Raw genomic sequence first — 12,522 nt, 5'->3', positions numbered from 1 at the left:
GAGTCCTTTTAGAACAGGACATTTATCAGCCTTCATCAAGAAAACGTTAAGGCAAAAAGCAAAAAATGGCAAAAAAAAAAGTTTGGCATTAAAACCCACTTTAGATGAGTTTTCTGCTTAAAACTTCTCTGACCAGGAAAAATACTTCTGATTTTGACACTTGTGGAAATGAAGTTCCCAATAAACCATGAAAATCCCACATATATTAGCACTGATCAGAGAGAGAAAGAAGGAGAGAAGGAAGAATATGAATGAATATGAATTGAAGGGATGAAGAATTAAGACAGAGTGTCACAAGTCCTTCTAAATTCAGAAGACATTGCCTACACAACATATTTTCTCCAACACAAAACTGAAACTCTGAGGTTTAGTTAGGGCTGTTTGAGCCCCCCATCTCACCCCCCACCCCACCCCACCCCCGAACTCACTTATTCTAGAGGCATAAGAAAAAGAACATCTAATGTTACACCAGGCGTAACATTTTTTTCTGATCATGAAGTAGGAAAGCAAGTCTCATGCCAGACAAGACACAGACAACATTTTACATCAAGACCGCAGCTTCAAATTCTGTCCTAAAAGACGTAATAGGATGAAGAGCAACAAAAAAATATTCATTGCCAGTGCATTTATACGGTATTTAAAAATTTGAGCAAAGTAAGAATATTTCCTTTAATTGCTGTTTAAAGACATACAGAAAAGCCTATAAGAAATTGTGCCATGTTGCTTCTAATTTCTTTTTTAATTCTCCATTTTCAATTGTGCTAGAATAGACTACAGTACCGCTGATTTTAATGTTCTGATTCCATTTTGCAAAGGAATACAAAACAGGATGAATATTTTTAGAAATAGATCAATATTTTTAGAATTACATCGAAAACAAAGCACATAACTTCAACAAGTTAGAGATTTCTAAGATCACTTTTCAGTTTTCTGTTTTTTTTTGTTGTTTTTTTTTTTTTTAATGTTAACAACAAGTACATAATTGTACTGTTAAAAACTACATTGAAATCCCAACGAACACAGCAACGGACTGTACATAATGCTTACAGGAGAGCTAAGCAAAGCAAGAAAATTCTCATGGGAATCTCAACCAGGTTGCAGCTTTTTCCCCCCTCGCAACGACTAAAAATATACATATTTGTCCTGTGACTGTACTTTTTACTGTTTCTCTCTACTCGCAAGACAGTTTATTGGCACTTGGGTTTAGGGCAGAAAGCATTTAACAGCCACGCATTTCTGTACTCTTTCTTCCCCTTTATTTTCCTTACACTAGCAAGAATTTCTTTCATTTTTAAGAACAGTTATTTCTGCAATTCAGTATCCAGAGTAAAGAAGTGTACTTTGTCATTCCATTTTGTGTTTCAACATTAGAACAGAATTTAAACCAAGTCTGCAGCTACCACAATGCTTCAATGAAATTAGATACTAAACCAGATTTTTTTTCCCCTGTGACAGCTGCAAACATATAAAGAAAATGTAGTATTTGTGGAATTTTATTAACTTTACAACAGCTCTGAGGCTGCACTCAACCCAAATCCAACCACAGCAAGGGCAACAGAGAAGCCTGGCCCTCGGTGCACAAGTCACAGTCTACAACATAATATATGGTGAAGTAAAGCAGCAAGCACTCTGGACAGACAGACAGTAAGGAGGCACAGTGAAAAGATGAAATGAGGGGAGGATAAGTGTATGCAATTCCTGAGACCACCGCCAGAGAGTTTTTAAATTCAGCCCTTCAAGCTACAGCAATTGGTCGGTCTTCTTTCTACCTGACCTCTACATTTGCCTTTAACAACTGATTGCATTGAGAATAAACACCAAAAAGATACTTTGCAATTTTCAGCAAATGCTCGGTAGGTGAAAAGGGTGGGTAAGTTTCTAATCAAAAGGAAGACTTACCAACCAACAACAGTTCCCACAGACAGGTGAGTATGAGACTTGCACTCCAGGATTTGGAGCTTTATCCTTACGTGCTGCAGTAATGTAACTGGATCTTTCTAAGCACAGCTATGACCCATCACGACTAAAGAGAAAGTTTATGAAAGTGTAAAAAGCAACATGATTTTGATCTATCCTTTCTACCCACCAATTATGACTACATATATAACAAGTATACACACAGAACTCAAGATGTGAAGTATTGCATCATTTTCTCCTGCTAGGAAATTCATGATGTGTCACAAAGAAGCATACAACCAGCAACATATAGCCTGGCCTAGTATACAGTGCTGGAGAAACAAAATTGGAAATATCTTATGGATATTGATTACATTTGTTGCAGAAAGCAACCATGTTACAAGAAGGCAAGGGAAGAGCCACAAAACTGACAGTGAAAGAAGCCACAGGGAGGTTTAACTGAAGAGTTAACAGAAGAGTCAACTGATGGATCGCAAATAAAAAGGAAAAAAAATCTTCCCTCTGAAACCAATTGCAAAGAAATAAATTGTCAGCGCAACATCATCTTTCCTCATAATGTTCTCTTTATTTGTTTTAACAAACAGCATGCCAAAGAGTTGCAGCTGCTGGATAGCACTGTCTTACATCCTTCATAAATGTTACTTGGAGTTTCGTCAGACCCTAAGTTTGGACAAAGTCTGCTGAGGCTTTAGAGCTTTACAAAGCAAGAAACAAGTAACTTGCAAAGCACATGGGAGTTGTTTTTTTTTCTCATTCTCCATAAAAAAAATAAATTTGAGCACAAGAACATACCCAAGTTTTGTTTAGTCAATGGTTACAATAGCAGCTTGTAAACTAGAAAAGAAGGAAAGGGATGAAATACAGGTTTTTACACACACAGTTAATTGAAAACAAAGTTTAAGTTTCAACCTCGGTACATCACAACCCACATCCTGCTATAAGAACAAGTACTCTAACACTGGGGAGAGAAGGAACGGACAGTTCTCTTCTGGGGAGAAGGGCATGGAAGAATACCAAGAAAAAAAATCCCTTCCAAGTTTTATTTGCTCCCCAGTAAATGTCCTCCCTTCTCAGAGGTGACAAACGAAGAACATAATCCTTCCAGCCAACAAAGACGAGATGGGAGAAAGCAAGTCAGACCGAAGGCCGCAGTCGGGAGCTGTGAGGGCAGCAGTGGGTGACCGACGAGCACCTGCCCCGTGAGGGGCTGCCCGCCATGACAGGCCGAGCGCCACGGGGCTGGAAGGAGAGCGCCGTGACAGCCATGCCGCTGGCAGGCCTCAGGGAGCTCGGGCCGGGCTGCCTCGCCTCAGGCCTAACACCACAGCCACGGGGCCCGGCCATGACAAGTGGGCCGGGCAGGAAGCAGCAAAGCCTCCTCCGGCTTTATCTGCACGGGCGTGAGCGTAGGGATGAGGGAGTCACACCGGTTACATGCAACGTGCTGTGGAATTTCTGCGTAGCGCAAGTGATTCTGAACAACATCCTGGCAACCTGTCAAGCTGCCTAGAAAAGAAATTTGTATACAACACTTATATATATTGAACAAGTTCAGAAAGATTTTGGGGAGTAGTATTTTTGCTTTTATCAGGCATTATGTTGTCCTTTACATAGTACCTTTGTTGTAGGTATCTCAGCCCCTAAGTTGTACTAAAAAGGCAAGTGAGTCCTTCAGTCCACCAGGCTTACAAACTTTGCACTAGACTATTTATAGCTATTCAGGCTGTAATAAAGGAGTACGCACAGCCTTTGGTATTGCTGCACCGGTATTTACATACTCGATCGCAGCACTCCTCCAGCCAGCACCGTTCCATCTCCATGCTCTACCAGCAATAAATATTTACAGAGCCGTGTGGTGACTAGAGCAGCAAAGTTATTCAGCTGAATGATAATCCACGAAAGCAAGAGAAAGATGACATCTGCTTGTGCTAGCCACGGCCAGAAAACCTGCCTAACACTCTGCTCTTCAGCAGTGCCTTTCAACAGAACACGGGGAAGCTACTTAATTTAACTGGATGATCTGAAGATCATCCAGAAGCCCCAGGCAAACCATTTAAAAAGGGAACAATTAAAACTATTAATTAAATTCAAAAGTCATATGTAATTGCAGATTAAAGAGGGGTGCCAGTAAATTCTAATCAGGAACTCTGCTTACAAACAGAAGTTGAAGCCAGATAATACAACATCAAAAACCAACAAAAGCAATAAGCTCAACCCCTCAGCTTTAAGGTTTCATTTACAAAACTTTTATCTGAGGGAGAACTACAATTCATTGAAACAGAGACTCACAATACCCACGCCCATCGTCAGAACATCTTTGTACACAAGTTCTCAACCCTCAAGAGTTTACAACAGAAAAGACAGGCAGAAAAAAATGTTAAAAGACAAAAAAAATAAGACTACTTTAGTTCTGAACAATCTCTCAGCCATTTCAGCAGCAATAATTACAATACCTATTCTGGATGTAACACTAAATGTGCACCCGGAGAGAAAAGGTTTTGCAAAGATTTCACATGGGAACTATTCCACGCCTCTGCTCATACCTTTCACCTTTCTGTGTGCTGTTTTCAGCACTCTCTCATTTTCCATGAGAGATTTTCAATGAGAAAGATGACTGCAACTGCAAAGTATTTAAGATACTGAAATACCATGGAATTAGTTACAAACTTCTGCATTTTTTTTTAATGTTTTCTACAACTGACGTTATCCACACTTATTTGATCACTTCTTTATATTAACCTAACACTTCCATAAAGTGGTGTACTCAACAGTTACAATCTTTCCCAAGAACTAGCTCAGAAGCCACACTAAGATAGATTAAATGCAAAGTTATAAGTGTAATTTAACACTACATTGCCCAATCACTCATCATCACAAAAGTCTTTGAAACTCTTCATCAATTCTCACTATTCAGAAGAAGATTATATTGTTTAAAAGTATTTGGCTTTAATATTAGAATAAAATCCATGTAAGGACAAAACGCATTTCTGTCTATCACTTTTAAATCAAACACCTCTGCAAAGACACAGAAATATCAGCTGTTTGGGTACTAGATGTGCACAGACTTTACTTTCCTTTTTTAAGCACAAACGTCTACTATTCCAGAGAGCTGCCCATCTGACAAAAAAAAAGCGTTCTGCATTTTATTCTATCCAGTCATACGTTCCCTACTGTTTTGTCACACTGCTGTGAAACAAGTGAGACTTTCTTTAGAATTCTACAAAATAACAGCACATTTATTTAACATACAAGCACTGGAACATTAAACAACTGTCTAGAAAGCAACTAGGTAAATATATACAGAATGCAATTGTTTATTCTCAGAGTTACGCAATGTGCAAGAACAAGATAGGATCAAATATTCTCAAGTAGGGTTTTTGTTTATTACAAAGCAATTTGAGTTTGTTCTGCATCTGGAAGTTCCCAACTTAAAAACCGACAGAAGCATTGCCAATGGAGAACAAGCAAGTCTCCAGTATCGCCTGCTGCTTTAAGTTTATGCAGCAGCCAGACAAAACATCAGTTCATTTTCCTGGTACTGCTTTTCTGTATAAGCGTTTACCGGCTGCGGAGATTCTGCCATTGTCAGAGCTGAAGGTGGTATTTTGTACTGCTTAAAAGAAAAGGCAGGTTCAGGGTAACTGATACAACTTTCTAACCAGCCTGAAACATTTTTCTAAATTCTAACAGCAGTTATTGGAATTACATAAAAAGAATTGTTTTAATGCTTTACAAAATACCACAGACAACTTCTAATGACAAGGAACTAAAAGCTTTATTCTTCACCTCATTATAATGGGTATATTTCAGCGTATTCTAACTTACTTAATGAAGTTAAAAAAAAAAATGTTATTATGCAAACTAAATCTGAAGGCCACAAAAACAGTAACAAAAGACTTATTTAGAGTTTTAGTATTTGACCGAGGTAGTCTAATACTGAAGATTTACCACCAGCCTTTCAACTAGGTGGCAAAATAGACAAAAATGCTAAGACCTCCAGATGATGCACTCACACTATCTACTGAAACATACACACACACACAAAAAGTCTCCATTCAAGAAGTTATAACAATTCCCACAGAAATCTCTACAGTAAAACAGAAGGATCTCTCTGCAAGATCTTTACTACTCAGAATTAAGCAAAGCAAAACAGTCATCCTAGTGATAATCCCCTTTAGCACTTGACAGTTTATGCAATAGTCAATTACTAAAGAGGATGAAAGACAGAACAATCTTTGCAAATGGGTCACTGTCTATATTTATAATGATTAAAAACAGCCTGCTACTAAAAGTAACTTTTAATGAGCATAAGAAGTAACACTAAGTCAGAGCAAATATTTTACTCATACACAGACATTATCACCTATATAATCCATGTCTCTGATGACACAGTAGGAAGTTACACTCATCCTCATCAGAAAAAGTATTTCAGGTAAGTTATACATTAGCATTGCTGAAAGCAGATTAATTTCTGTCTGCAGCTATTTTATTCCAAAGTACCATCTTTCTATAAAGATAACACCTAACCATCCTTGGCACGATCTCTGAACTTAACCAACTTCTCCCTCTCTGCACACCCTCTCTCAAAATCTCTGAGTGCATTTTACTTGCAAACACTGTCCCAAAGCCTTCTAAACCACTTTTAAATTTTTTCCACTTTTGCTTCAACTCTTCCTTCCTAAGAAATCAGGTGTGGCTATATGCGTAGGTTTTGGGTTCCCCCCCACACCTACACAACAATTATTCTGGCCTATACTGCACATCACTAACCTTTCAGCTGCTTCTCTCAAGTACTGCGCATCCTCTGCTGCAACATTCTCCTCTTAGTTTCCTTCTTTCCCATTGCTAGCATCTCAAAGGATTGTTTTCTGCCCTTTTCATAGGATCTGGACATCACACCTGACACCACTGTCCTAAAATTCTGTTGAAAACATCCATTGATTGTCAGATTTGATCACAATCAGCGTGCCAGTGATTCTATCTGCGCAATCCTGATCCATTTCATTCAATACCAGTTCTACTGGCAGGTATTATCTCCACCAGATTTAAATCTGGTTAAATTGGAACATTTCCTCTCAAGCCCTGCTTTCTCTAATTACCTCCAGCCTTCCTACAGTTCAAGTCCATAAGCAAACATCTGATTCTTAGCGCACCTTATGCATCTGAGTTACACCCAGTACTTGGAATTTCTTTACACAAAGAGCCAGAAGTATTCATTACCCTTTCCTTTTTTTCCTCCCTCTTGATCAGATCATTTTGCCCTCATCTTCATTAGCAAGTTCTTCTGCTCACATTGTCACCTCCCTAACCTCCATTCCATACCACATCTCAAAAAATCCTTCCTTTATGCAGTACATTGGAGACTGGATCTTCCAACATTTCCACAGCCAGCAAATGTATGAGCTGGAGGCTGTTCAGCCACAGAAGCTGTACTTCTTTACTGGAAAGAAGTAGTAGGATAATCTTCAGAGAACAGCGTACCCATCTCTCAGAAGTATTTCGTAATACAAGCACTCCTCTGCATCTCGTATATTCACACTCAGGATACTGAAAAAACGCTGCAGGTTGGGATAGGGACAAAAAATTACCGTCACCTCAAACTAACCCATTCCTCATTTCCGTGGCTGGCTGGAAACCATGCCGCTGGGCTGGGTAAGTTCAAAGGTTCCTTCTCCAAACCGACTCGACCACAAAAGCACACCCCTTAACTCTCAGGCTTCCTCAGTACCAGCTCAGTGCTGACATCGATGTCAACTCCCCTTCCAGCCAGACTCTTAAATCATGAGTCTAGGAAGAAATAAAAAGTCACCCACACAGAGATACTATCAAGGCCAGTCTAGTCTCTATCTAACCTTACAAATTTAAGAGAAAACACCTGTAGCTTGAAGCTCATTGCAGTACAGACGGCGTAAAACTGAATCCCACAGCAGGCAGAGGGAAGGAAGAGCCGCAGTCGGACTGTCTTGGGAAGCAAAATCCTGTTTGTGTGCGAAAGCAGGGAACTTGATGTTCTCGCTACAGACTAAAAAGCAATAAAAACAGCTTTCTAAGCCATTAATTTCGGCACAGCTGATTTGTACTAAACAACGCTCATTATTGAGAGAATTATAAAAAAAACATGGGCCTGTTCCAGAGAAGGCTGGCACTCATAGTATCTAGACTGAGCTGCAGTGACATCAGTTCTACTACTGCTTTAATCCCTATGGCTACGAAATGTCAAATATTTTTATCGTGTTGAAAGAGCCCATGATTCCGCATGACGAGATGAAGTTACTTCATGGTTTTAAAATAAGGCAACTGCGAGGCATACTGAGCACCCGCTCTCTTGATGTCCGAGGCTGTGATTAGGACAAGTTCCACGGCAACACACGTCAAACGCCACCGTGATTTTCCTAAAAATGTGGTGTTTCAGCTGTAGGGATTTGGAATATTAAGCACTGGGACACCTTCCATTTTCAGACCTTCCTTACAACCCCGTAAAGTCTACACACACGTGCATACTTGTCCCACCGAAGTCCACACATATAAAAAGGTTCTAGTGGTGAGGCAGTGGGATGGAGGAGAAAGGTGAAAAGATTGTGTCACTGTATCAGTACCACAAAGTTGCACAAAAACTGGACAGCAGGTCTGAATGTTAATTACTGTGTGGCAGAAGACACCCATGTAACATCGATTTCACCTACTTTAACTAGGAAAGGCGATGCTTATTCAACACACTAGAGGAAACTGTCTTGACACACAACATAAACATAAGTGCGATAAACTATTTAGAGTAAAATATACTTTCAAACCATTCCTTAGTATTTTGTCATTCATTCAGCACTCAATTAATCCAACAGCAGATGAGCCACTGCACGTTTCTATAGTAAATGCCTAACAGTTATCTTATCCTTAGTTCTAAGCAGCTGGTATCAGCTACTGTGAGCTAGGACATCGATTTTCTCCACTTTGTTCATAACAATCTTTATGTTAATGAAGTACAAAATGAAACTAAAACTAAAAAATTGAAGAAATGAAATTCAGTAATCCCATTTATTCCATATTATTCACATTATAAAAAAAAAAAAGTGAAAGTAAAATTGTTAGAAAAGGTAACAAATATTAGAGGCATGAAATCCCCTAACTAGAGGAACTCTGACTTTGAAGAAAGAGGTCAAGAATAGAGTGGGATATTTAAGAATTCCTGATTCTGGGTACTTCAATAAATATCAACATATTACATAATAATATAGATTAAGAGTTCATGACTACGTAAATCACCCAATCTATCTTGTATCTTTAAGACCTTTCTATACTCACTCATATCAACTAAGCAGCTTTGTACAAATTGTGTCTTATTAGCAAACCAGTGCTGATGCACAATTCTCCACAGTAATATTTTCATTTCTGAAGTTAGCATCAGCTTTCATTTGAATACCACCCTTAAGTGAGTCCTGAATGCGGCAAGCGAGTGGCTGACAAATGGGATTTATTATAGTGGTCGGTTTGTACACACGCAACAATAAAGTGTAAGGAAGTTTAAGAGCAGGGAGTTTTTAATCTGAGAATTTTAAAACAACTTAAAATCTCTGTATATTGGGGATTAAAATCTCTGTATTACACAAATACATAAATATGCACATGTATGCACACATCAATACTTCAAGAACTAATCTGGAATTACAATAGACCAATTAACCTGGTTATCCATACCAGAAGTCTGACCTAATTATCTAAATCAGTGATAACTTTTTTGTTGTTGTTGTTAATGGGGGAGAAGGGCAAGGAGGTGTTAAAAAAAAAAAAAAGGAAAAAAAAGGAAGTAAATGAAATGACTTCCATTTCACTAAAGAAAAAGGAAATCAATGCTCAGTTTTAGCCTGAAGTGGGAGTACATCATTCCTGAGATTCTTCCATACTAATTAACAAAACTCACATGTTTTGAGTTTTAATCCAGTGTAAAGTTGTGAGAAGCAAAATTGGCAAGGCTGACTCATTACAAGAGCCTACAAATAAAATAATCAAGCCAGAAATTAAACTCCATACAAATCTAAATGTACCCTTTTTAAGCTATTAAACCCTCTAATACGTCAATTTACAGCTTGTACACTATCTACACACAGATTTAGAAAAAGCTGACTGTAACTAGCACTATTATCTTCCTCTGCTTTCACAAATCCAAGTGAGTTACTGCAACAGGCTCGCTTCCTCTGGAAGAGAATAATCCAAATTAAGCGTCATCTCCAAACAAACTTAATAAAGAAGGGCTGTTTCTGTAACATTCAATCGCATGAATCGTAAATGGAATTAATCCCCAAACCAAAGTACTTCTGCAAGTAATAGAACCACATATGTCAACTGGTTAGACTTCAACAGCTAGTTCATGCTGAGACAATACATTTTGACTTAATCTCAATTTATTACAGAAAAAAAAATCAAAACTGTAACAAACCATTATGGTAACAAGGAAATAGGGAGAAGAAAAAAAAACACACATTTACAGAAACCATTTTTAAGCTTACCTGCACTTGTTCTGTGGAGCTACTACTGAGTTCATCTCCAGATTCTGAATCTTGATGAATTTTTTCTGAGCCTTCTCCTGCTGAATCACAAGATTGTTCATGCAAAAAGCTGGTCTTCTCTATTTCCAAGAACTCTGGACACGGGAAATGACCCATGGAGATGGTTCTATACTGATTGGAAATTTTGGGAGACTGCAACTCGTTGTTAAGTTTTCCATTGTTTTGAGTAAGGTCCAGACTCAACCCAAGAGTTTGACCAGGGCTATTGTTCGGTCCCAGATTTTGATTGGCATCTCGAACTAAACAAGACACTTGAACTGGAGAAGATTTTCCAAAACTAGAAAGCTCTGGCGACTTATTCACATTTTCTGTCGACCTCTGTAATCCGTGTGTCAACTTTAAAGCATTATTTGACAGCATTCCTGCTTGCTTAACAGGTGGCATCAGTGCTTTTCGTGGTATTTCCTTCACATACTGTGCTGGCACATAAAAGGGTTTGGAATTTTCATCCCTTTTGACTTGCCACCAGTCATCATTAGTTTTCTTCACTAAGATGTATTTCTCTCCTTGCTTAATCACAATTTTCTTGTCCTTGGCCTCGTACTCGTAGTCATACTCCACTTCAATGTACAATTGTCCTGGAAGGATCTTCCCACCCTTATCAGCCATCTCTCTTTGAAAAGATTTCACCTTTTCCGGCAAACAGTAAGCGACATTCTGCTTCAGAAGTGTTATTTTCCTGTTAATAATCAGAGCTGCAAGGAAAAAAGAAAAGTTATATCTACATAATGAAGTAATTGTCCAAGAGCACTTTAAAGGAAAATAATTTCAAAAATAACCCGGCATATTCAATTTATGTCAACCTCAGACAGAGAGATTGATGAAAAAAAGCAAGATTTTCAGGTACCTTTCACAGCAATAAAACAAAGTCAACAACACAACCGAAGCCCTGATTTAACCCTCGTATTCGCAGAAGCCTCTTGCTACCAAGTTACCTGTTAACCCTGTTGCTTCTTTTACTAAGCAAGGTTAACCATCACTGGGGAGACTAGTCTGAGTCTCTCTCTTGCTTACATACAGGCTTAATTTCTTATGAAACTGCATCACTATTCTGGATTTAATATATTTAAAAGGAAAAGATTATGGTTTGCTTATTTTGAGCTGTCCTTCAGTTCACAAGTCCCTTCAGAGAGCTCAGAATTCCTTACAAAATCCTTTAATTCTTCCTCCAATGCTACATGCCAGTCACCAAGTTCAGCATGGGCTGGCAATCCCTGCCCCACGTGTTGCACGCTGTATACAGGCTCTGCTGACCTCCACCTCAGTGCCGAAACTGATCCCTAAGGAGCTGGGCAACCTGTGCCATCTGAGCACGCACGTCATGTTGCCTCTACCTCTAGCCAGTCTTCAAAAATGCTGATTTACTTCTATAAACTGCTGGTATAACTGCAATATACTATTGTAATGCTAAAACAGTTTCAGGTTAAAAGAAATATTTAAAGTTTCCAAGATACTCTGGTTTTAGCGGTTTAAATTCTACCTATTCACTTTGCTCTTAGAAGAGCTTTTAGTTTTAATTACTTTTATAGCTTTTAGTTTTAATGTACTTCACAGAAAACCTGATATAACCAAGAGCGATATGTGCTAAAACAAAGACCCAAAAAAATAATGAAACAGGATTATGAAGCAAAACTGAAAATAAATAATAAAAGGATACTACATGAAAATTTTGAAAAGGGCTTTTTAGCATCCTACAGTCTAGACAACGACAACTGTACCCATATCCATGAACTACCACGATTTCTCCTCTAGTTAATCATGTTAACATCAAAGTTGCGATTCACGAGTTGGTAAGCATCAGTCTTAGCAACTTCCACATTACTTCGTTGTGTTCATTGTAAGATACAGTCCCTTAATCTTGAAAAAAAAAAAAAATGAAGCATACGAGTAAATGGGGAAGACCTCTAACATTCAAACAGAGTTTAGGAGAATTCAATAAAATGCTGCCATTTTAACCCCCAAAGATTAACAGATAAGTCTAAAACAAATCCCGCATGTTTTGTGAATGAGAAAAACAATTCAGAAACTCGCTGCTCTGCAAGTT

The 12,522-nt window shown here is 38.5% G+C and overlaps 1 protein-coding gene across 17 annotated transcripts in view; it reads right to left on the bottom strand.

Annotated features, from left to right (window-relative positions):
- The window catches only part of ARHGAP12 (Rho GTPase activating protein 12), a 77,762-nt gene that overhangs the window by 60,660 nt on the left and 4,580 nt on the right, over window positions 1-12,522 (bottom strand). For 9 of the 17 annotated variants that reach the window (XM_080581709.1, XM_080581721.1, XM_080581722.1 and 6 more), the window contains exons 1-2: window positions 12,197-12,221; window positions 10,419-11,173 (exon numbers count right to left, since the gene is read on the bottom strand). In XM_080581709.1, the coding sequence (XP_080437835.1) occupies window positions 10,419-11,173; window positions 12,197-12,206 (765 nt within the window). In that variant the 5' untranslated portion in view covers window positions 12,207-12,221. Of the gene's footprint in view, window positions 1-10,418; window positions 11,174-12,196; window positions 12,222-12,522 lie in introns of those variants that run through there. The other 8 variants (XM_080581718.1, XM_080581710.1, XM_080581715.1 and 5 more) reach the window with 1 other exon arrangement.

This window comes from Anser brachyrhynchus, assembly GCF_964034855.1.
Source record: "Anser brachyrhynchus genome assembly, chromosome: 2".
In the NCBI taxonomy this organism is placed as follows: Eukaryota; Metazoa; Chordata; class Aves; order Anseriformes; family Anatidae; genus Anser; species Anser brachyrhynchus.
The sequence above is the reverse complement of the archived record's forward strand: the minus strand, read 5'-3'. Positions and strand labels throughout refer to the sequence as shown.